We start from the raw sequence: 21,390 nt of genomic DNA on the forward strand, positions 1-21,390 counted from the left end.
AAGCATAAGAAAAGGATAACAAAGGAAATGAAACCTCCGAAGAAATGAACATAGGAAAGAGGGGGCGGGAAGTCTCCCTTAGTCGAAAGAAGTTACAAACATGTTCATGGCGACGGGGCCTACGAGTTGATTAGCATCTGCGTATTGCTGGAGATTGAACTTCCCCCTCTTATCGACACCAGGCAATTCCTTCTGCTGGGTCTCCTCGTACAGGTAGAAGTAATAACGGTGCTTGCCACTTGGGGGCGTGGGTGGTGCGTACGCTGTTTGGAAGGAAAGGGAGCACCAAGGGTTAAAATAATGTTGAACTGTCCCGTGGATTCGGGAAAGGGATAAAACGCACAATAGAATTTTAAGAAAACAGAATAGCGGTTGATCTTGACATAGTTATTGCTTAGTATGTGCCTCTATTTGTTTACGTTCGCTCTCCCTACAAACCTTCCCACACTCCCTTACTCTCCTACCCCCTCTGATCTGCCCTCTCTCCTCTCTGCTCCCCTCCCTCCCCTCTCTTTCCCTCTGCTCTCCACTCCCTCCCCTCCCCTACATATACCCATGAACACTATACGAAAGGTGCAGCTTGGAAGGCGGTCTCCCATGCGTATGAGCAGCCTCCCGTTCAAGCCGCTTGCTTTGCTTGGCGAGATGACTGACTGCCAGGCAAAACTCGGTCAGAGACGACAGCGAGGTCAAGGACGCTGATGCATGTGCTCACCTGACTCTCTCTCCCCCCCATCTCCATCTCCATCTCTGCTGTCTGTTTTCTCCTCTATCACTGTCTCACCATCTCTATCTCTCTCTATCTCTCTCACTATCTCTATATCTCTCTATCTCTGTCTCACTATCTCTATCTCTCTCTATCTATGTCTCACTATCTCTATCTCTATCTCTCTCTATCTCTGTCTCACTATCTCTATCTCTCTCTATCTCTGTCTCACTATCTCTATCTCTATCTCTCTCTATCTCTTTCTATCTCTGTCTCTCTATCTCTGTCTCACTATCTCTCTCTCTCTATCTCTCTCTATCTCTGTCTCACTATCTCTATCTCTCTCTATCTCTCTATCTCTCTATCTCTATCTCTCCTATCTCTGTCTCACTATCTCTATCTCTCTCTATCTCTGTCTCACTATCTCTATCTCTCTCTATCTCTCTCTATCTCTATCTCTATCTCTCTCTATCTCTCTCACTATCTCTATCTCTCTCTATCTGTCACACTATCTCTATCTCTCTATCTATGTCTCACTATCTCTATCTCTATCTCTCTCTATCTCTGTCTCACTATCTCTATCTCTCTCTATCTCTGTCTCACCTGCTCCTCCTATCCTTCTCAACCATCTCTATCTCTCTCTATCTCTGTTGGGGTTCTCACCCATCTCTATCTCTATCTCTCTCTATCTCTGTCTCACCATCTCTATCTCTCTCTATCTCTGTCTCACCATCTCTATCTCTCTCTATCTCTGTTGGGGGTTACACTCTGTCTCACCATCTCTATCTCTCTCTATCTCTGTCTCACCATCTCTATCTCTCTCTACCTCTGTCTCACCATCTCTATCTCTCTCTACCTCTGTCTCACCATCTCTATCTCTCTCTATCTCTGTCTCACCATCTCTATCTCTCTCTATCTCTGTCTCACTATCTCTCTCTATCTCTGTCTCACTATCTCTATCTCTATCTCTCTCTATCTCTGTCTCACTATCTCTATCTCTCTCTATCTCTGTCTCACTATCTCTATCTCTCTCTATCTCTGTCTCACTATCTCTATCTCTCTCTATCTCTGTCTCACCATCTCTATCTCTCTCTATCTCTGTCTCACCATCTCTATCTCTCTCTATCTCTGTCTCACCATCTCTATCTCTCTCTATCTCTGTCTCACCATCTCTATCTCTCTCTATCTCTGTCTCACCATCTCTATCTCTCTCTATCTCTGTCTCACCATCTCTATCTCTCTCTATCTCTGTCTCACCATCTCTATCTCTCTCTATCTCTGTCTCACCATCTCTATCTCTCTCTATCTCTGTCTCACCATCTCTATCTCTCTCTATCTCTGTTGGGGGTTACACTCTGTCTCACCATCTCTATCTCTCTCTATCTCTGTCTCACCATCTCTATCTCTCTCTATCTCTGTCTCACCATCTCTATCTCTCTCTATCTCTGTCTCACTATCTCTATCTCTCTCTATCTCTGTCTCACTATCTCTATCTCTATCTCTATCTCTCTCTGTCTCACTATCTCTATCTCTCTCTATCTCTGTTGGGGGTTTTTTTTTTTAAAACAAAAAAACACATCTGTCTCACTATCTCTATCTCTCTCTCTCTAACTCTATCTCAACCATCTCTCTCTCTCCTCTGTCTCCATCTCCTATCTCTCTCTGTCTCACTATCTCTATCTCTCTCTATCTGTCTCACTATCTCTATCTCACTATCTCTATCTCTCTCTCTCTCTGTCTCACTATTTCTCTCTCTATCTCTGTCTCACTATTTCTCTCTCTATCTCTGTCTCACTATTTCTCTCTCTATCTCTGTCTCACTATCTCTGTCTCACTATCTCTGTCTCACTATCTCTGTCTCACTATCTCTGTCTCACTATCTCTGTCTCACTATCTCTGTCTCACCATCTCTATCTCTCTCTATCTGTCTCACTATCTCTATCTCTATCTCTCTCTGTCTCACTATCTCTATCTCTATCTCTCTATCTCTATCTCTCTATCTCTATCTCTCTATCTCTCTATCTCTCTATCTCTCTCTATCTCTGTCTCACTATCTCTCTATCTCTGTCTCACTATCTCTCTATCTCTGTCTCACTATCTCTCTATCTCTGTCTCACTATCTCTCTATCTCTCTATTTCTGTCTCACCATCGCTATCCCTCACGTCTATCTCTGAGCTAGCAGGGGGGGGGTGGGAGGATCTTTGGGTTACTAGCTTCTGCTCTCTATCTCTGTCTCACACCAGCTCTATATCTCCTCTATCTTTGTCTCACCATCTACGTCTCACACTTCATCACACAGCTCCTCTTCTGGTCTCTGAGACCAACTGAATCCTACCTCTCTCTATCTCTGTCTCGCTCACCATCTCTGCTGTCTCCTCTTCTCGGTCCACCATCCTATTTCTCTCTATTTCTGTCTCACCATCCCTACTCACCTCTAATCTCTGTCACATCACCATCTCTAACTCTCTATCTCTGTCTCACCACCTCTATCTCTCTCTCTGTCTCACCTCTCTATCTCTATCTCTCTCTACCTCTGTCTCAACCATCTCCATCTCGTATCTCTCTCTACTCTTCCCTCAACCATCTCTATATCTCTCCTCTCTCTATCTCTGTCTCAACATCTCTATCTCTCTATCTCTACCACTGTCTCACATCTCTATCTCAATCTCTCTCTATCTGTCTCACCATCTCTATCTCTATCTCTCTCACCATCGCTATCTCTCCTCTGTCTCACAACAGCTCTGTCTCACTATCTCTATCTCTCTCTACCTCTGTCTCACTATCTCTATCTCTCTCTACCTCTGTCTCACTATCTCTATCTCTCTCTACCTCTGTCTCACTATCTCTATCTCTCTCTACCTCTGTCTCACTATCTCTATCTCTCTCTACCTCTGTCTCACTATCTCTATCTCTCTCTCTCTCTCTCTCCCCACCCCTATCCCTCTCTATCTCCCTCTCTACCCTCTCTGTGATATCTCATTTACCACCTCTCTTGATCCTCTCACCTCTTTCCCACCCTTTATGCTATCTCTCATTCTTTCCCACCCTCTCTATGATCTCTCTCCCTCTGTCCACCTCTCTTCCTCCCACCCTCTTCACCCTCTTTATGATCTCTCACCCTCTTTCTCACTATCTCTATGATCTCTCACCTCTGTCTCACCCTCTCTATGATCTCTCTCCCTCGGTCTCACTATCTCTATCATCTCTCTCCCTCTTGCTCACCCTCTCTATCTCTACCCTCTTTCTCACCATCTCTGATCTCTCTCATCTCTGTCTCACTATCTCTATCTCTCTCTATCTCGTTCTCACTCTCTCTAACTCTCGTCTCCTCTATCTCGTTTGGGGTCTCCCTCTTTCTCTCCCTCTCTATGATCCCTCATCCGCCCACTCTCTGATCTCTCTCCCTCTCTCCCCCCCTCTCTATGATCTCTCACCCTCTTTCCCACCCTCTCTATGATCTCTCACCCTCTTTCCCACCCTCTCTATGATCTCTCACCCTCTTTCCCACCCTCTCTATGATCTCTCACCCTCTTTCCCACCCTCTCTATGATCTCTCACCCTCTTTCCCACCCTCTCTATGATCTCTCACCCTCTTTCCCACCCTCTCTATGATCTCTCTCTCTTCCTCCCTCCCTTTCTATGATCTCTCTCTCTCTCTCCCTCCCTCTCTATGATCTCTCTCTCTCCCTCCCTCTCTATGATCTCTCTCTCTCTCTCCCTCCCTCTCTATGATCTCTCTCTCTCTCTCCCTCCCTCTCTATGATCTCTCTCTCTCTCTCCCTCCCTCTCTATGATCTCTCTCTCTCCCTCCCTCTCCCCCCCTCCATCTCTATGATCGATCTATCTCTCTCTCTCCCTCCCTCCCTCCCTCTCTATGATCTGTCTCTCTCCCTCTCCCTCCCTCCCTCTTTATGATCTCTCTCTCTCTCTCCCTTCCTCCCTCGCTCTCTATGATCTCTCTCCCTCCCTCTATGATCTCTCTCTCTCCCTCCCTCGCTCTCTATGATCTCTCTCTCTCCCTCCCTCTCCCTCCCTCCCTCTCTATGATCTATCTCTCTCTCCCTCCCTCCCTCCCTCTCTATGATCTGTCTCCCTCCCTCCCTCTCTATGATCTATCTCTCCCTCTCCCTCCCTCCCTCTTTATGATCTCTCTCTCTCTCTCCCTTCCTCCCTCGCTCTCTATGATCTCTCTCCCTCCTTCCCTCTCTATGATCTCTCTCCCTCCCTCTTTATAATCTTTTCTCTCCCTCCCCCTCTATGATCTCTTTCTCTTCCTCCCTCTCTATGATCCCTCTTTCTCTCTTTCTCTTTATCGAGAGAGAGAGGGAGAGGAAGAGAGAGAGAGAGAGAGAGAGAGAGAGAGAGAGAGAGAGAGAGAGAGAGAGAGAGAGAGAGAGTGTATATATGTATATATATGTATATATGTATGCATATATATTTATATATGTAAATATGTATACATATCTCTATATATATTATATATATATATACATATTCATATATTTATATAAATATGTATACATATCTCTATATATATTATATATATATATACATATTCATATATTTATATAAATATATGTGTGTATACATACATAATGTATCTATATATGTATATACATACAGCTCCACCCTATTGCCGCTCTACTTACCAACTGTCAATTGTCCATTTTCAATATTCCCATTCTGCAAATCGCTACCCTGTTGGGAAGATATGAGAACATGAATTAATGTCACATGTAACGAGCACATATACTTTACTCAACATAACGATTATTTTTAACTCCCCCACCCAATTCCCCCAACTCCCAACTCCCTCCTTCACTCACTCACTCACTCACTCACTCACTCACTCACTCACTCACTCACTCACTCACTCACTCACACACACACACACACACACACACACACACACACACACACACACACACACACACACACACACGCATACACACGCACTCGTGGTGAGAGCTGAAAGGCCACGTGTGAATGGGAGAAGAACATGAATGACGATTCAAGTAGTCTCCCCTCGGGTTCCCACCCTCCCGTCCTCCCCTCACCTACCTCTCCTCCAACTCCTTCCTCCAACTCCCCCTCCTCCTACTCCTACTCCAACTCTTCCTCCTCCTACTCCTACTCCAACTCTTCCTCCTCCTACTCCTACTCCAACTCTTCCTCCTCCTCCTCCTACTCCAACTCTTCCTCCTCCTCCTCCTACTCCAACTCTTCCTCCTCCTCCTCCTACTCCAACTCCTCCTCCTCCTCCTCCTCCTCCTACTCCTACTCCAACTCCTCCTCCTCCTCCTTCTACTCCAACTCCTCCTCCTCCTACTCTACTACCAACTCTTCCTCTCTCCTAACTCCCTACATCCAACCTTCCTCCTCCTACTCCTGACTCCAACTCTGTCTCTCCTACTCCTACTCCAACTCTTCCTCCTCCTACTCCTACTCCAACTCTTCCTCCTCCTACTCCTACTCCAACTCTTCCTCCTCCTACTCCTACTCCAACTCTTCCTCCTCCTACTCCTACTCCAACTCTTCCTCCTCCTACTCCTACTCCAACTCTTCCTCCTCCTACTCCTACTCCAACTCTTCCTCCTCCTACTCCTACTCCAACTCTTCCTCCTCCATACGCTACTCTAACTCTTCCTCCCTACTCCCACCTCCTCCTACTCTACTCCAACGCTTCCTCCTCCTACTTCCTACTCCACCTTCCTCCCGATTCCACCTCATCCTCCTCCGATTCCAACTCTTTCCTCCTCCTACGCTACGCTAATCTCTTCCGCCTCCGCTCCTCTCCTCCTACTCCTACTCCAACTCTTCCTCCTCCTACTCCTACATCCAACTCTTTCCTCTTCCTACTTCCTACCGCAACTCTACTCCTTTCCATCCTCCTACACTGACCTACTCCAACTCTTCATCCTCCTACTCCTACTCAACTCCATCCGTCCTCCTACCCTCCTCCTCCTACTCCTACTACCAACTCTTCTCCTCCGACTCTACCTTTCCAACTCTTCCACCTGCCTCTCCTTAGACTCCAACTCGCGCCTCCGACTCTACTCCACTTCCAACCTCTTTCCTACGCCTCCGCCTCCTACGCCTACTCCAACTCTGCCTCCGCCTCGCTCTCTACCCAACTCTTCCTCCTCCTACTCCTACTCCAACTCTTCCTCCTCCTACTCCTACTCTGACTCTTCGTCCTCCTCCTCCTACTACTCCAACCTCTTCCCTCACTCCAAACTACGCATCCTCCTCCAACTCTGTCCTCAACTCCTATCCTCCTCTCTCAAACTCCTAACTACTCAACTCCTACGCCTACGCCAACTCTGCCTTCCCCCGACTCCTACTCCAACACTTCCTCCGACTCCTCCGTCCTCCCTAACCTACTCCAACTCTTCCTCCTACCCGACTCTAACACTTCCTACTCCAATCTTCTCCTTCCTTACTCTCCTTCCTTCCTGAACTCCTACTCCAACTCTTCCTCCTCCTACTCCTACTCCAACTCTTCCTCCTCCTACTCCTACTCCAACTCTTCCTCCTCCTACTCCTCCTCCTCCTCCTCCTATTCCAACTCTTCCTCCTCCTACTCCAACCTCTTCGCTCCGCTGCCTGCCCCTACTTCCTACTTCCCACCTCTTACCTCTCCAACTCTTCCTCCTACTCCTAACTCCTCATCCTCCTCCTACGTTACTCCTACTCCAACTCGTCCTTCCTCCTCGCGACTTCCTACTACTTTCCATACTCTTCCTCCGCCTTACTCCTCCCATGCCCCTCCTCCTATGCCAACTCTGCCTCCCTCCTCCTCCTGCTCCAACTCTTCCACCTCCTCCTCCTCCTACTCCTACTCCAACTCTTCCTCCTCTCTACTTCTCCCTACATTCTATCCTTCCTCCTCCTACTCCTCCTCCTCCTACTCCTACTCCAACTCTTCCTCCTCCTACTCCTACTCTAACTCTTCCTCCTCCTACTCCTCCTCCTCCTACTCCTACTCCAACTCTTCCTCCTCCTACTCCTACTCTAACTCTTCCTCCTCCTACTCCTCTCTCCTACCTTCCTCTTCCTCCTACTCCTCCTCCTCCCCGCCTCCGAATCCTTTACCTCCTTCCTACCCCTCCCTCAAGCTTCCAGCCTCTCCTCCTCCTCCTCCTCCTCCTCCTCCTCCTCCTCCTCCTCCTCCTCCTCCTCCTCCTCCTCCTCCAACTCCTCCTCCTCCTCCTCCTCCTCCTCCTCCTCCTCCCCCCTAATTCCATGTGGCTGTTTCTGGGACCTGCGAGTCCCTCTTGACCCCTTGCGTCTCCCCTCCATCTCCACAGCAACACTAATTTTAGACACGGGAGAGAACATCTGCAAACATGCCTGCAAGACAGGCGTGGTGATGCAATAGTCAAGTTGATGACCCGAGAGAGAGGGTCATTGTTCCCTCTTTTATCTTAATTGTTCTTTCAAGTTTCTCTTTGTTGTTCGTCTCCCCTTCTATCTTTGTATATCCCTCTCTTTCCCAATGAAAGCAAAGAAAATAACAATACCTCAACTTTGGAAAGGATCCAGTGCAGCCAGGCTTGACTAGCACTATGGTTCGGGGCATCGGGGTCCACCATCACCAGTGTATACGTATGGCCCTGGGGGGAAAAAAACAGATAAAGTTTAAACAGAAACAAAAACCATAGGAAATTATTCGTGTAACTCGAATCATCAATAGCTTTGGTGTAGATTTGCTAATTACCATACGAATAACCTTCTTCATTACATAACACAATTCACGGTCAGGTTTGAGCCTCAGTGCAAATATTTCATACTGGGTACCTGTAATTATTAGGTAATGTTCTCTCTTATGTTGACGCATGAGTAACTCTCCTCTGTCTACAGGAACGTAGCATTATGTGGAAATGCTCAGTATCTCTTATTCTAAGGACACATGCATTATTACGGTTATTACGTCGTTTATACTTAATGCAAAATATTACCATTATGCGTTTAGACTCAATGAAGTCCGTTTTCTTCATTATTATTACTACATAATAAAAAGGATGGAAGGAATAAATGAAAGAATGGTAGCTGAGGCACTTGGAAAAGTGGGAGAGATGAAATGGATGAATATGGCGGGCTCTTTGGGAAGGGACAAGGTGTTGGCGCCATGAGAGACGTGCTGGTTTTGGAAGCCGGTAAGTAAGCTCCGCGCGCGCCAACAATGTGTGGATAGTGGGAGGGACACTGGGACAGGTGCTGTGTCTTTACATTTACAAGTCTACGGGTAGACCCCACCGGATTTTATTACTATCGAAAAAATCGAACAAACCATTAGAATAATTATTCTTGAAATGCACACATTCTACACGAAAAAATAAGTTGGATTTTATTGATAAAACTATATCATAAAAAGCTAACAGAGAATGTAATAACAAGATCTATTGTTCGTTTTCAAAAACGACCCACTCCCTCACAATAAAAACATTTAGAGAGTAAACCTGCTCACTACACAATAATTTTTGACAAATAATTACGAATTAATTAATTAGAAATTTTGAAGGATCTGAAGTTAAATATAAAACTAACAATAACTTCTGACTGTTTGTGACGTTTCTTCAATAATAATCACTGTACATCAAAGTGTAGACTATTAAGCCGCCTACACAACGACTCCTACGCCACCCACGTTGCACTACGCTGTACGCATTTCCATCAAGGCTTTCATTTTCTTCGTAGCGTCTCCTACTTACGCTCTTCTGTGCTCCCTTGTCCCTAAATGGAAGAATTAAATAGACACAATACTTATCAACAAATAGTCGCCGGCTATGTAAGAGCAAATACACAAACACACCGCGCTAATATTGTGTTCTACTTAAAAATAAATAATTATACTCACTCACCCTCTCCCTCCCTCAATCCCTCCCTCCCTATCTCCCTATCTCCCTCTCTTTGTTTATTTTTCTTTCTTTTTATTTCTTTCTTCTTTCCTCCCTCCCTCCTCTTTTATTTCTTTCTTTCTTTCTTTATTTATTTATTTATTTATTTCTCCCTCCCTCCTCCTTTCTTCCTTTCTTTTTTCCTTTCTTCCTTTCCTCCTTCCTTCCCTCCTTCCTTCCCCCCTTCCTTCCTTCTTTCCTTCGTCCTTTCCTCCCTTAGTCCTTTCCTTCCGTCCTTCCTTCCGTCCCTCCCTCCTTCCTCCTTCCTCCCTCCCTTCTTTCTTTCTTTCTTCGTTTATTCAATTATTCCTCATCATCATCTTCCTTCCTTCCTTCCCCTTCCCCGTCCTCCCCTTTCTCATCCATCCTACCCACTCCCCCTCTTCCCCATCACTTCCTCCCTCCCCCCTCCCCTTCCCCCTATCCCTACCGCATATACAGTAAATGTGAAGAAAAAAAACTCAAACAAAAGGGAAAAAGAGAGGAGAGAACCTGCCTCCCCCGCACACTCCCGCGCCATCGACGAACGCACGTGTAGTGACAGGTGACGCAATCTATGTATGAAGTAATAACACCCCCCACCCCCACCCCCGCCCCCCTCTTCCAGTTGCCCCGCCGCGGTAAGGGATTGGGAAAAAAACGAAGGGAGAAAAAAGGAAGATGAAAAAAAAAGGGAAAAAGAAAGAACGAGAAAAAAGGAAAAACAAAAAAAAAACAAAAAAAAAAAACTAAAATAAAAAAAAAATCAAAAAAAAGAAAAAAAAAAAAATAAAGAGATAAAACGGGGAACATAAAGAATAAAGAGAAATCGAAGAATGAAAAGAAGAAGAAAGAAAAAAATAAGGAAAAGAAAAAAGAAATAAAAAAAGATGGAAAAGAACGGGAAAGAGAACGGAACCCGAGAACAAGGAAAGGAAAAACAAGATGTAAAAGGAAGTGGGGAGGGAGGGACGGCGAGATAAAAATGAAAGGAAAAGAAAAAGAAAAATAAAAAAGACGGAGGAAAAAGAAAAAAAATAAAAAAAAAGAGGGGGTTCCCTGGGAAAAAGAAAAAAACTTAAGCCCCCCCGCCTAACACTTGCCGCGTCCCTAAATGTCAAAGCTCGAAGTGCTACGGTGGATGCTCTTAACGCAGCTCCTCCTCCTCCTCCTCCTCCTCCTCCTCCTCCTTCTCCCTTTCCTCCTCCACCCCTCTCCATCGACCCCTCCAGCCTCGCTTCCTCTCCTGCAGTAATGTTCTTCCCTTCGCCTTCTTTTTCCGAGTGCGTATACTCTAGCTATCTTTCCTTCTCTATACTGACCTCCCCCCCGCACCCTACCCGCGCGGTGCCCAGGATTTGGGGTCTTGCTCTCTCGAGATATGGAGCAGCATATCTCTCTCGTCTACTCCGTCTCTCACGGTCCCTCCTTTCCTTACTCTCTCGTCTTTCTCCCTCCTTCGCTCTCGCGCTCTCTTTCCTCCTCAGCTTGATCTCTCTCTCTTTCCCCAGCCGTCCATCCAGCACCGAGCGCGAGCGTTCCTCTTTCCTCCTCTCTCGTCCTCTCTATCTCTCTTTCCCTCCTCTCTCTTCCTTCCTCTTCTCTACTTTTACCGCCAACCTATAGCTCCTGACTCATTCCCCACCACGTACTGATACTTTCATCTACTTTCCACTCCATCCCTCTCTCCCTCTGCTCCTCTCTCTCTCTACTCTCTCTCTCTCTCACTCCTCTGTCTCTCACTCTTCTCTCTCTGTCTCTCTTCTGTCGCTACTCCTCTCTCTCTCTCTTCCTCTTACCCACCACCCCCCCCCCCCCCTCGCTCGATTTCTCTCTCTCTCTCTCTCTTTCCCTCCTATCTCTCTCACTTCTCTTCTCTTTTCCCTCCTATCTCCCTCTCACTCTCTCTCTTTCCCTCCCCATCTCACCTCTTATACCTCCTCGCTCTCTCTCTCTCGTTCTGCTCTCTTTCCCTCCCCCTCTACTCCCACTCTCTCCTCGCTTTCCCTCCCTTCTCTCTACTTCTCTCTCCTCTCTCTTCTTCTTCTCGTCTCTCTCTCTCTCTCGTCTCTCTCTCCTAGTGCTCTTCTCTCTCGTCTCTCCGCTCCTCTCTTACGCTCCCCCTCTACACTCTCCCCCACTCTTTTGATTCCCAACTTCACCATTCACCCCCCTCTTCGCCTCGCCTCCCTATCTCTCGCTCGGCCGATAGTCCCACACATCCCTGCCGTCTGTCCGCATGAGGTCCGAACCGAAAGATAATTCTTCATTGCCTTAATGTAACATTAGACTTGTCATCGCTCGCGAAGCTAGTCGGTGCCTCCCCACTTCTTTTCATCATTTCCTATCTCTCTCCATCTCCCCCCTCTCTTCTCTCTTCTCCCTCCTTCTCTCTCTCTCCCCCCTCTCCTCTCTCGCTTCCTCCCCTCCCTTCTCTCTTCGTTCCTCCCCCATCTTCCTTCTATCCTCTCCCCTTTCTCTCTATCTTCTCTCTCCCCCTTCTCTCTCTCTTCCTCCCCCTCTCTCTCTCACTCTCTCTTCTCAACTCTCTTCTCCCTCCTCCCTCTCTCCTCCTCTTCTCCCTTCCGTCTCTCTCTTCTCTCTTCCCTTCCTCTCTCTTCTCTACTCTCTCTCCTCTTTCCTCTCTCCGTCTTCTCTCTCTTTCACTCCTCTCTCTCCTCTCTTCGTTTCCCTCCTCTCTCTCGTCTCTCCCTCTTTCCCTCGTCTCTCTCTTCTAGTCTTTCCCTCCCTCTCGTCTCTCTCTCTTTCCTCCTCTCTCATCTCTCGTCTCTCTTTCCTCCTCTCGCTCGAGTTTCTCTCTTTCCCTCCCCTGTCACTCTCTCTCTCTTCTCTCTCACTCTCTCTCTCGTCTCTCTCTCTCTACTCTCTCTCGTCTCTCTCTCTCACTCTCTCGTCTCTCTCGTCTCTCTCTCCCTTCTCTCTCTTTCGTCTCGTCCTCTCTCTCTCTCTCCTCTCTCTCTACTCTCTCTCTCTCTCCTCATTCACGCCTCCCCCTCTCTCTCTCCTCTCTCTCTCTCTCTCGCTCTCTTCTCTCTCTCTCTCTCTCTTCTCTCTCTTCTCTCCTCTCTCTCTCTCTCTCTCTCTCTCTCTTTCCTCCTCTCATCTCTCTCTCTTTCCTCCTCTCCTCTCTCTCACTTTGACTCCCTCCTCTCACAGTCTCCTTCTACTTTCCATCTCTCTCACTCTCTTCTCTAGCGCTCTCTCCTCTTCTCTTTCCCCCCTTCTCTCTCTCTCTCTATCCCTCCCTCACTCTCTCTCTCTCTTTCCCTCCTCTCTCTCTCTCTTTCTCTCTCCTTCCCTCCCTCTTCTCTCTCTCTCTCTCTCTCTCCCTCTCACTCTCTCTCTTTCCCTCCTATCCCTCTCACTCTCTCTCTTTCCCTCCTATCCCTCTCACTCTCTCTCTTTCCCTCCTCTCCCTCTCTCTCTCTCTCTTTCCCTCCTCTCCCTCTCTCTCTCTCTCTTTCCCTCCTCTCTCTCTTCCCTCCTCTCTCCTTTCTTTCCGTCCTCTCTCTCTCTTTCCCTCCTCTCTCCTCTTTCCTCCTTCACTTCACTTTCCCTCTCTCCGTCTCTTTTCCTCCTCCTCACCTCTATCCCCTCCTCTCTCTCTCTCTCTCGTTGCTCTCTCTCTTTCTCCTCTTCGTCTCTCTCTCTCTCTCTCTCCTTCCCTCCTCTCCCTCTCTCTCTCTCTCTTCCCCTCCTATCCCTCTCACTCTCTCTCTTTCCCTCCTATCCCTCTCACTCTCTCTCTTTCCCTCCTATCCCTCTCACTCTCTCTCTTTCCCTCCTATCCCTCTCACTCTCTCTCTTTCCCTCCTATCCCTCTCACTCTCTCTCTTTCCCTCCTATCCCTCTCACTCTCTCTCTCTTTCCCTCCTCTCTCTCTCTATGTTTCCCTCCTATCCCTTCTCACACCTCTCCATTCCCACCTATTCCCTCTCACTCACTCTCTTTCCCTCGCTATCCCTCTCCCTCTCTCTCTTCCCATCTTTTCGCCTATCCACCACTCTCTCGCTCTCCTCTTTCCTCCTCACTCTCTCTATCTCATTCCCTCCTCTCCTCTCGTCTCTCTCTTCCCTCCTCTCTCTCTCTCTCTCCTCTTTCCCTCCACTCTCCTCTCTCTCCCCCCCCCCACCTCTTTTTCCCCCGCTATTCTCTCTCTCTCTCTTTCCCCCTCCCTCTCTCTCTCTCTCTCTTCTCACTTTCCCCCCCCTCTCTCTCTCCTCATCTCTCTTTCTACTTCCCCTTCTCTCTCTCTCTCTTCCCTCTCTCTCATCTCCTCCTTCGGTCTGTCTCTCTCTTTCCTCTCTCTCTATCTCTTTTTCCTCTTTCTTTCTCTCTCTCTCTGTCCCCTCCTCTCTCTCTCCTCTCTCACATACCCTCCCCCTCTCTCTCTCTCCCTCCTCTCCCTATTCCCCTCTCACTCTCTCTCCTCTTCCCCCCCCCCCCTCCCTCTACTCTCTCTCTCTCTTCAAATTTCTCATCTTCTCTCTTCTCTCCCTTCTCTCCTCTCTCACACTCTCTCAAACTCGCTACTCTCTCTCTTTCACTCTCTCTCTCTCTACTCTTCCTCTCCGCCCTCCTCTCCTTCCTCCCCCTCTTCACACTCTCCCTCCCCCTCTCTCTCTCTCCCTCCCCCTCTCTCTCTCTCCCTCCCCCTCTCTCTCTCTCCCTCCCCCTCTCTCTCTCTTCCTCCCCCTCTCTCTCTCTTCCTCCCCCTCTCTCTCTCTTCCTCCCCCTCTCTCTCTCTTCCTCCCCCTCTCTCTCTCTTCCTCCCCCTCTCTCTCTCTTCCTCCCCCTCTCTCCTCTCTCTCCTCCCTCTCTTCCTCCTCCTCTCTCCCTCTCTTCTTTCCCTCCCCTCTCTCTCTCTCTTCTTTTTTATTTTCCCTCCTCTCTCACGCTCCCTCTTTCCCTCCTCTCTCTCTGCTACTCTTCCCTCCTCTCTCTCTCCTCTCTCTTTCCCTCCTCTCTCTCTCGCTCTCTTTCCCGGCCACTCTCCATCTCTCATCTCTTTTCCCCTCCCTCGCTCTCTCTCTCTCTCTCTCTCTCTTTCCCTCCTCTCTCTCTCTTTCCCTCCTCTCTCTCTCTTTCCCTCCTCTCTCTCTCTCTCTTTCCCTCCTCTCTCTCTCTCTCCCTCCTCTCTCTCTCTCTCTCTCTCTTTTTTCATCCCTCCACTCCTCTCCTCTCCTCTTTTTCCCTCCTCTTCACTCTCTCTCTTTCTCTCTTTCCCTCATCTCTCCTCCTCTCTCCTCTCTCTCTCTCTCTCTCTTTTTCCCTCACTCATCTCTCTCTCTCTCTCTCTTAACTTCTCTCTCTCTCGCTCGCTCTCTCCTCTCTCTCTCTCTCTCTCTCTCCCTCCTCTCTCTCTTCTTTCCGCCTCTCACTCTCGCTCTCTCTCACATAGTCCAATCTCTATCTCCTCTCTCTCTCTCTCTTTCCATCTTCTCCCCTCCCCTTCCTCTCTCTCTCTTCCCTCTCTCCCTCACTCTCTCTTCCCTCCGCTCTCTCTCTTCATTCTCCTTTCCCTCCTCTCTCCCTCTCTTCTTCTCCTTTCCTCCTCTCTCTCTCTCTCTTTTCTCTCTTCGCACCTCTCTCCTCTCTCAGCTCTCTCTCTCTCTCTCTCTCATTCCATACTCTCTCTCTCTCTCGCTCTCTCTCTTCCTCTCTTCTCTCTCACTCCATCTCTCCTCTCTCTCACTTTTCGGTCTTTTCCCTCCTCTCTCTTCTCATCTCTCTCTCTTCCCCTCCTCTCTCTCTCTCCTCTCTCTCTTTCTTTATTTTCCCTCCACTCTCTCCTCCTCTCTCTATCTCTTTTCACTCCACTCTCTCTCTCTCTCTCTCTTTCCCCTCCTCTCTCTCTCTCTTTCCCTCCTCTCTCTCTCTCTCTTTCCCTCCTCTCTCTCTCTCTCTTTCCCTCCTCTCTCTCTCTTTCCCTCCTCTCTCTCTCTCTCTTTCCCTCCTCTCTCTCTCTTTCCCTCCTCTCTCTCTCTCTTTCCCTCCTCTCTCTCTCTCTTTCCCTCCTCTCTCTCTCTTTCCCTCCTCTCTCTCTCTTTCCCTCCTCTCTCTCTCTTTCCCTCCTCTCTCTCTCTTTCCTTCCTCTCTCTCTCTCTCTCTCTCTTTTTCCCCTTCTCTCTACCCTCCCTTTCCTCTCTCCCCCCTTTCCCCCTCTCTTTCTCACACTCTACTTTTCTCTATCCTTTTATCCCTCCCTTTTTATCTCCCTTTCTTTTTTTTCCTTCTTCTCCTATTCCTATGACACATACCTTTACCTTCACCTACATCAACACCTACACATACATCCGCTCCTTCTTCTCCCTCTCCCTCACTTTCACCCTTTCATTTATATTCACTTTTCATTCTCATTCATTTTTTTCTCTCTCTCCCACTTCCTCCTCGCTTCCACCATCTTCGCTTTCCCTCTCTTCCCTCGTATTTCTATACTTAACTCTCCTTCTCTTCACCCTCTCCTATTCTCCTCCCTATCCCTCTCCCTCTCTTCCCTCTTTATCCCAATTTATCCCTCTTTATCCAACTATTTCTCTATCCCTCTCCCTTGCTTCCCTTTTTATCTCTCTTCTCTTCCCTCTCTTAACCTCTTTCTATCTTTGCCATTCCATCTACCCCCCTCTCCCTTCATTATCCCTCTCTTTCCTTACTCATTCTCTCACTCTCGCCCTCTTCTTTCTTTATACTTCCTGCTCTTCTTGTCTCATGCTTTCATATTCCCTCTTTGTCTCTTCTCTTTCTTTCTCTCTCTCTTCCTCTCTCTCCACGTTTCCTTCTCTCTTCTTTCTCACTTTTGTGTGTGTGTGTGTGTGTGTGTGTGTGTGTGTGTGTGTGTGTGTGTGTGTGTGTGTGTGTGTGTGTGTGTGTGTGTGTGTGTGTGCGCGTGTGTGTGCATGCGTATGTGTGAGTGCGTGTCCTGCGCAAGTGTTCATCAGCGCATGCGTGTTTCCCTGCGTGTTGTTTGTTTGTTTGCGTGCGTAGCGTCCCTGTATGAGCACATGTACGTACCACACGCCGCCAATAGGTCTAGCGACAAGGGCAAAAAGAATGACATAACCAGTCCAGCGAGTGGCAGCGACAGCGGAGTAGCGACCCCGGTAACACAGCCATTCATCAGGACGTTTCGGTGCGGGTGGAGCGACGACTTAAAGCTGAGCTCCCTTTGCTCCGGACTCTGCCGGCTGCCCTCGCCCGCTCGCCCGCCCGCTCGCCCGCTCCCATTCATGCTACCTGTGCCTTGATTAACCGCTATTTATTTCACTATTTGTTGGAATTCTGAGGGGAGAATGAGGGAGAGGGAGGAGGAAGGGGGAGAGGGAAACAGAGGAATGGAGAGATTGAGAGGGAGAGGTGTGTGTATATATAGAATACAGGTAGATACATGTATATGTGTAGATAGATAGATCGATAGATAGACAGATATATTGCACATATAGATATATAGGTATACATTCATTATGTGTGTATGAATATACATATACACATATATATATACATATATATTAATATTATATCTATATAGTGTTGTATATATATATATACAATTGTTTTAATTGGGGGGGTTTGGGATATATGTGTGTGTGTGATGTGTGTTTGTGAATCATAAATGTATGTGTATGTATTAAGAGTATATACTATGTATGTATATATATATTATATATATTATATATATACTTCCTACTAACTGATATATATATGTATATATATATCTATGTATGCATATATATATGTATGTAGTATATATATACATGTATCAATAATATATATATATGCATAACGCTATATATATATATATATATATATTAATATAAATATATATATATATATATATAATATAATTGTATAATACATATATATATATTCATATTCATATACATATACTTAACATATGCTGTGACAGAATATCAACAATGAGATAGAGAGGAGAGAGAGAGAGAGCCTGAGACTACACAGAGCCTTTGAGAGAGATTAAAAGAGAGGAGAGAGCGAGTCGAGGAGATACGCAGCGTCTCGAGAGACGCAGAGACGAGAGAGAGTGATAGCATATATAGATAGCGAGATATATAGACATATTAGTAGAGATGATAGAAGAGACAAATTTTATATACATAACTAGAGAGATAGATAGGAACGTGATCAATAGAGAGATAGATAGATAGAGATATAGAGATAGATATAGAGATAGATATAGAGCTAAAGATCTAGAGAGATATAGAGATAGATATATAGATATAGATATATAGATAATATAGAGATAGAGATAGATAGATAACGAGAGCGAGAGATAGAGGTACAGATACAGAGACAGATATACTGAGACAGAGACAGAGTGAGAGAGAGAGGATAAGTAAAGGGAAAGATAAAGTCAAAGTGAGATACAAAAGGCTAAGGAGCGGGAAAGGGAAAGAGGAAGGGATGAGGGAGAGGGAACCAGAAGCAGGCACCAACAAAGACAGACAGACAGACAGACAGACATATAGACAGACAGACAGACAGACAGACAGACAGACAGACAGACAGACAGACAGACAAACAGACAGACAGACATAACCTGAGCTAGTGCCATAACCATCCCCAGCCCGGATGCAGGTGCCGGGTCGCGCAAAGGGCGGGCGCCTCCTTGCCGAAGTCATGAGTGCTCCTCCTTGCAAGCGGATGTCGCCGAGGATGTCTCAGCGCCGCATCCCCTCGCTCCTACACGAGGATGAGTAAGTCATGGCGGTCAGGACAGGGCTACCCGATGGTTCCGGTTCGAGGGTCATTCGGGAATGTTCAAAAATCGATGTGCTCGGGAATCGTGCATGGCCAAACGTTGAGATGGCGAGATGCGTAAGAAGAATTCCTTTGCGTCGTTGTCCTTTTGAAAGGTCAGAAATGAGATGTCGGGTCACTGCGAAGGTCAGATATAATTGTAGCAGAGTCGAGGTCATTTAAAAGTAGCCGGAGTCATCAGGCCCGAGAGTCGTCTGCCAGGCTAGGCTAGCAGTTGCTAAAGCGTTTAAATTTTCGCATCCTTTCGACAAATATTGCAGAGATCATTTTCGACGCCGTCAATCAAGACTTTAAACAGCGTTATTTCGAGGAAAAATTCACCTACCATCTAAAATGTGTTTCTTGCGCTCGTGGTAATAACAAATAGGACGGTGTATTTCCATTGGACGGGTAGGAGTGACGTCACGCGTGCGTGGGTGGGTTCATTCACAAATCGTGACGCAGGCGGCAGGGAGTAGTGACGTCAGCAGCGGGATCAATACGACATAGGACCCAGGCGGGGGGGTGGGGGGGGAGCCGCGGGCCACCTTGCTCTGTCTTAAATGATACAATCAATACAATATTCCAAGCTGTGTCGCATGCACCTGGGAAACACGCAGTGCCAGTCCCTCACGCCGCTCCGATTCATAGCAGCAAACCGCCTCTGCCGCCGACGCTGCCGCCGTGAAGGTCAGACGGAAGGAGAAGGACCGAGGCAAGGGCGCAGGCAAGTGCAAGGTCAACGGGAAGACCAGACGAGAAACAAAGCCCCTGTTGGATACACGATGATCAAACTTCAAATGCTCTTGTAACTTCTCAGCCATGTGACATATCTATTTTATTAATCTATTTTTGATAGGTATTTTTATATACCCCCCCCCCTTTCGCTTACACCACTCGTGCAATAAAATCATTCCTCTTGTTTCCATTGCATTTTCCCAATCGATCTTCATACAACAAAATCTTTTGCAAAGATAATAAAATTCAATCCTCTTTCATACATCCACAATGCACCAACAGGACATTCCAAATCCATTTATGTAAAGAAATGGAATTCAAAAACACGTCCTATTTCATTACTATGTCATTTTCGCGCCGTCTTCACATCTCGCTTCCGCTTTCTCCCTCACCCGTATTCGCGAATTCATGATTAAACACTCTTCCCAATGGCACGCATGAATATCTCACAAACACACAAAAGCACAGATACGCACAAACACAAACGCAAACAACCACAAAGACAGCACAAGCGCACACACACAAAAAGCAATCACAAACACAAACACACACACACACACACACACACACATAGCTCGAGGCAGTTTCATTCAATTTCCATCCAGTCGGCGTCCGCGCAGAGCCGACCGAGTTGATCGCACACACGCATCGCGGGGAGAGGGAAGCGGAGATGCGATTTCCCTTCGCGTGAACCATTCAAACCCGCTTCGGGGCCTCGATCCTCACACACAGCGGAACAGAGCGCCAAGACAGGAAATTCGGATGGGATTCTGAAGCGAATTGCTTAAGAAGGGGGATGGGAAAGGGGGAGGGAGAAGGGGGAGGGAGAAGAGGGAAGGGGGAGGGAGAAGGGGGGCTGGAGAAGGGGGAAGGGGGAGGGAGAAGGGTGATGCGATGGGGGTCGGGAGGGAGAAGGGAAGGCGGGAGGGGCAAAGGGTGAAGGGTGTAAGGAGGTATGGCTGGAGCGGAAGTAAGGGTGGAGGGCTGGGGGGAAGGAATTGACGAGGGAGAAGAGGGGGGTGGAAATGGGGAGGAAGAGACTTGGGCATGCGGGGCAGGGAGAAGGGGGAAGGGGGAAGGGTGATGGCTGGGATAAGAAGAGGGGATGGGGAGGGAGAAGTGGAAGGGAGATGGAAGATGGAGTGGATGGGGAGGAGAAGGGAGATGGGGGAGGAGTAAGGAGGCTGGGGAAGGGAGAGGGAGAAGACGGGCGATGGGGGAGGGAGACGCGGGAAGGAGTGGAGAAGAATGGGGATGGAGGAAGTGTGCCTCGTCTCGGAATGGCCTAGAGAGAAAGGGCGAGGGGAAGGGAGAGGGAGAAGAGGGGATGGGGAAGGGAGAGGGAGAAGAGGGGATGGGGGAGGGAGAAGAGGGGATGGGGGAGGGAGAAGAGGGGATGGGGGAGGGAGAAGATGGGGTGGGGGAGGGAGAAGATGGGGTGGGGGAGGGAGAAGGGGGAAGGGGGAGGGAGAAGAGGGGATGGGGGAGGGAGAATGGGGGAAAGGAAGGGGGAGAAGGGGGAGAAGGGGGGAAGGGAAAGACAGAAGGGGGAAGGTGGGAGGGGGAGAAGGGGAGAGAGAGAGAACAGAGGGGAAGGGGAAAGCGGTGTAAGGGAAAGAGAAAAGGAAAATATATCATAATAGCTCCTTAGCAACAAAGACGAGGAAGTTGCAGTCAGAGTCGAGAGAATATGACAAAGGATTGCAGAGACGAGGAGAGAAAAGGAGGGAGGGACAAATGCAGGGATGAAGGGAAAATCTGAAGATGGAGGGGAGAAAGAGTTGGGGATGGAGGGAGGGAGAGAGTTTGGGAGGGAGGGAAGAAGAGTCGTTAGGGCAGATGGAGTACCTGGGAGGGAAGGAACGGAAGCTTGAGGCGAGGGAAGGGCGGGAGGGAGGGCGGGAGGGGCTGAAGGACGAGAGTGAGAGAGAGCAATGAGAGTGAGGAAGCAGGGCAAGAGCGAGGACCAGAGGTGGGTAGGATGGCGTGGTGGGATTAGGGAGGGAAGAGAGAGAGGAAGGACGGAGAGCCGAAGGGAAGTGCGGTATGGGAGGGAAGGGTGATGGGAGAGCCTTGGGAGGGAAAGGAAGGAAGGAGGACCCAGGGAGGGAGACACAACGGGAGGGAGGGAGGGAGAGGGAGGGAGGGAGGGAGAGGGAGGGAGGGAGGGAGAGAGAGAAAGAGAGAGGAAGAGGGAGAGCGAGGGAGGTGGGTGTATGGGTAGGTGGGATTAGGGAGGGAGAGAGGAAGAGGGAGAGCGAGGGAAGTGGGTGGGAGGGAGGGATGATGGG

At 48.2% G+C, this 21,390-nt stretch overlaps 1 protein-coding gene across 3 annotated transcripts in view; it reads right to left on the bottom strand.

Annotated features, from left to right (window-relative positions):
* The window catches only part of LOC122247122 (protein D2), an 89,668-nt gene that overhangs the window by 523 nt on the left and 67,755 nt on the right, over positions 1–21,390 (bottom strand). For all 3 annotated transcript variants that reach the window (XM_086547797.1, XM_086547802.1, XM_086547799.1), the window contains exons 4-6: positions 8,231–8,323; positions 5,357–5,405; positions 1–263 (exon numbers count right to left, since the gene is read on the bottom strand). The exon at positions 1–263 is cut by the window's left edge and continues 523 nt beyond it. In XM_086547797.1, the coding sequence (XP_086403923.1) occupies positions 79–263; positions 5,357–5,405; positions 8,231–8,323 (327 nt within the window). In that variant the 3' untranslated portion in view covers positions 1–78. The remainder of the gene's footprint in view (positions 264–5,356; positions 5,406–8,230; positions 8,324–21,390) is intronic.

Source organism: Penaeus japonicus, unplaced genomic scaffold (genome assembly GCF_977035675.1).
Source record: "Penaeus japonicus unplaced genomic scaffold, GWHDUDI00000001_assembly GWHDUDI00000002, whole genome shotgun sequence".
Lineage (NCBI taxonomy): Eukaryota > Metazoa > Arthropoda > Malacostraca > Decapoda > Penaeidae > Penaeus > Penaeus japonicus.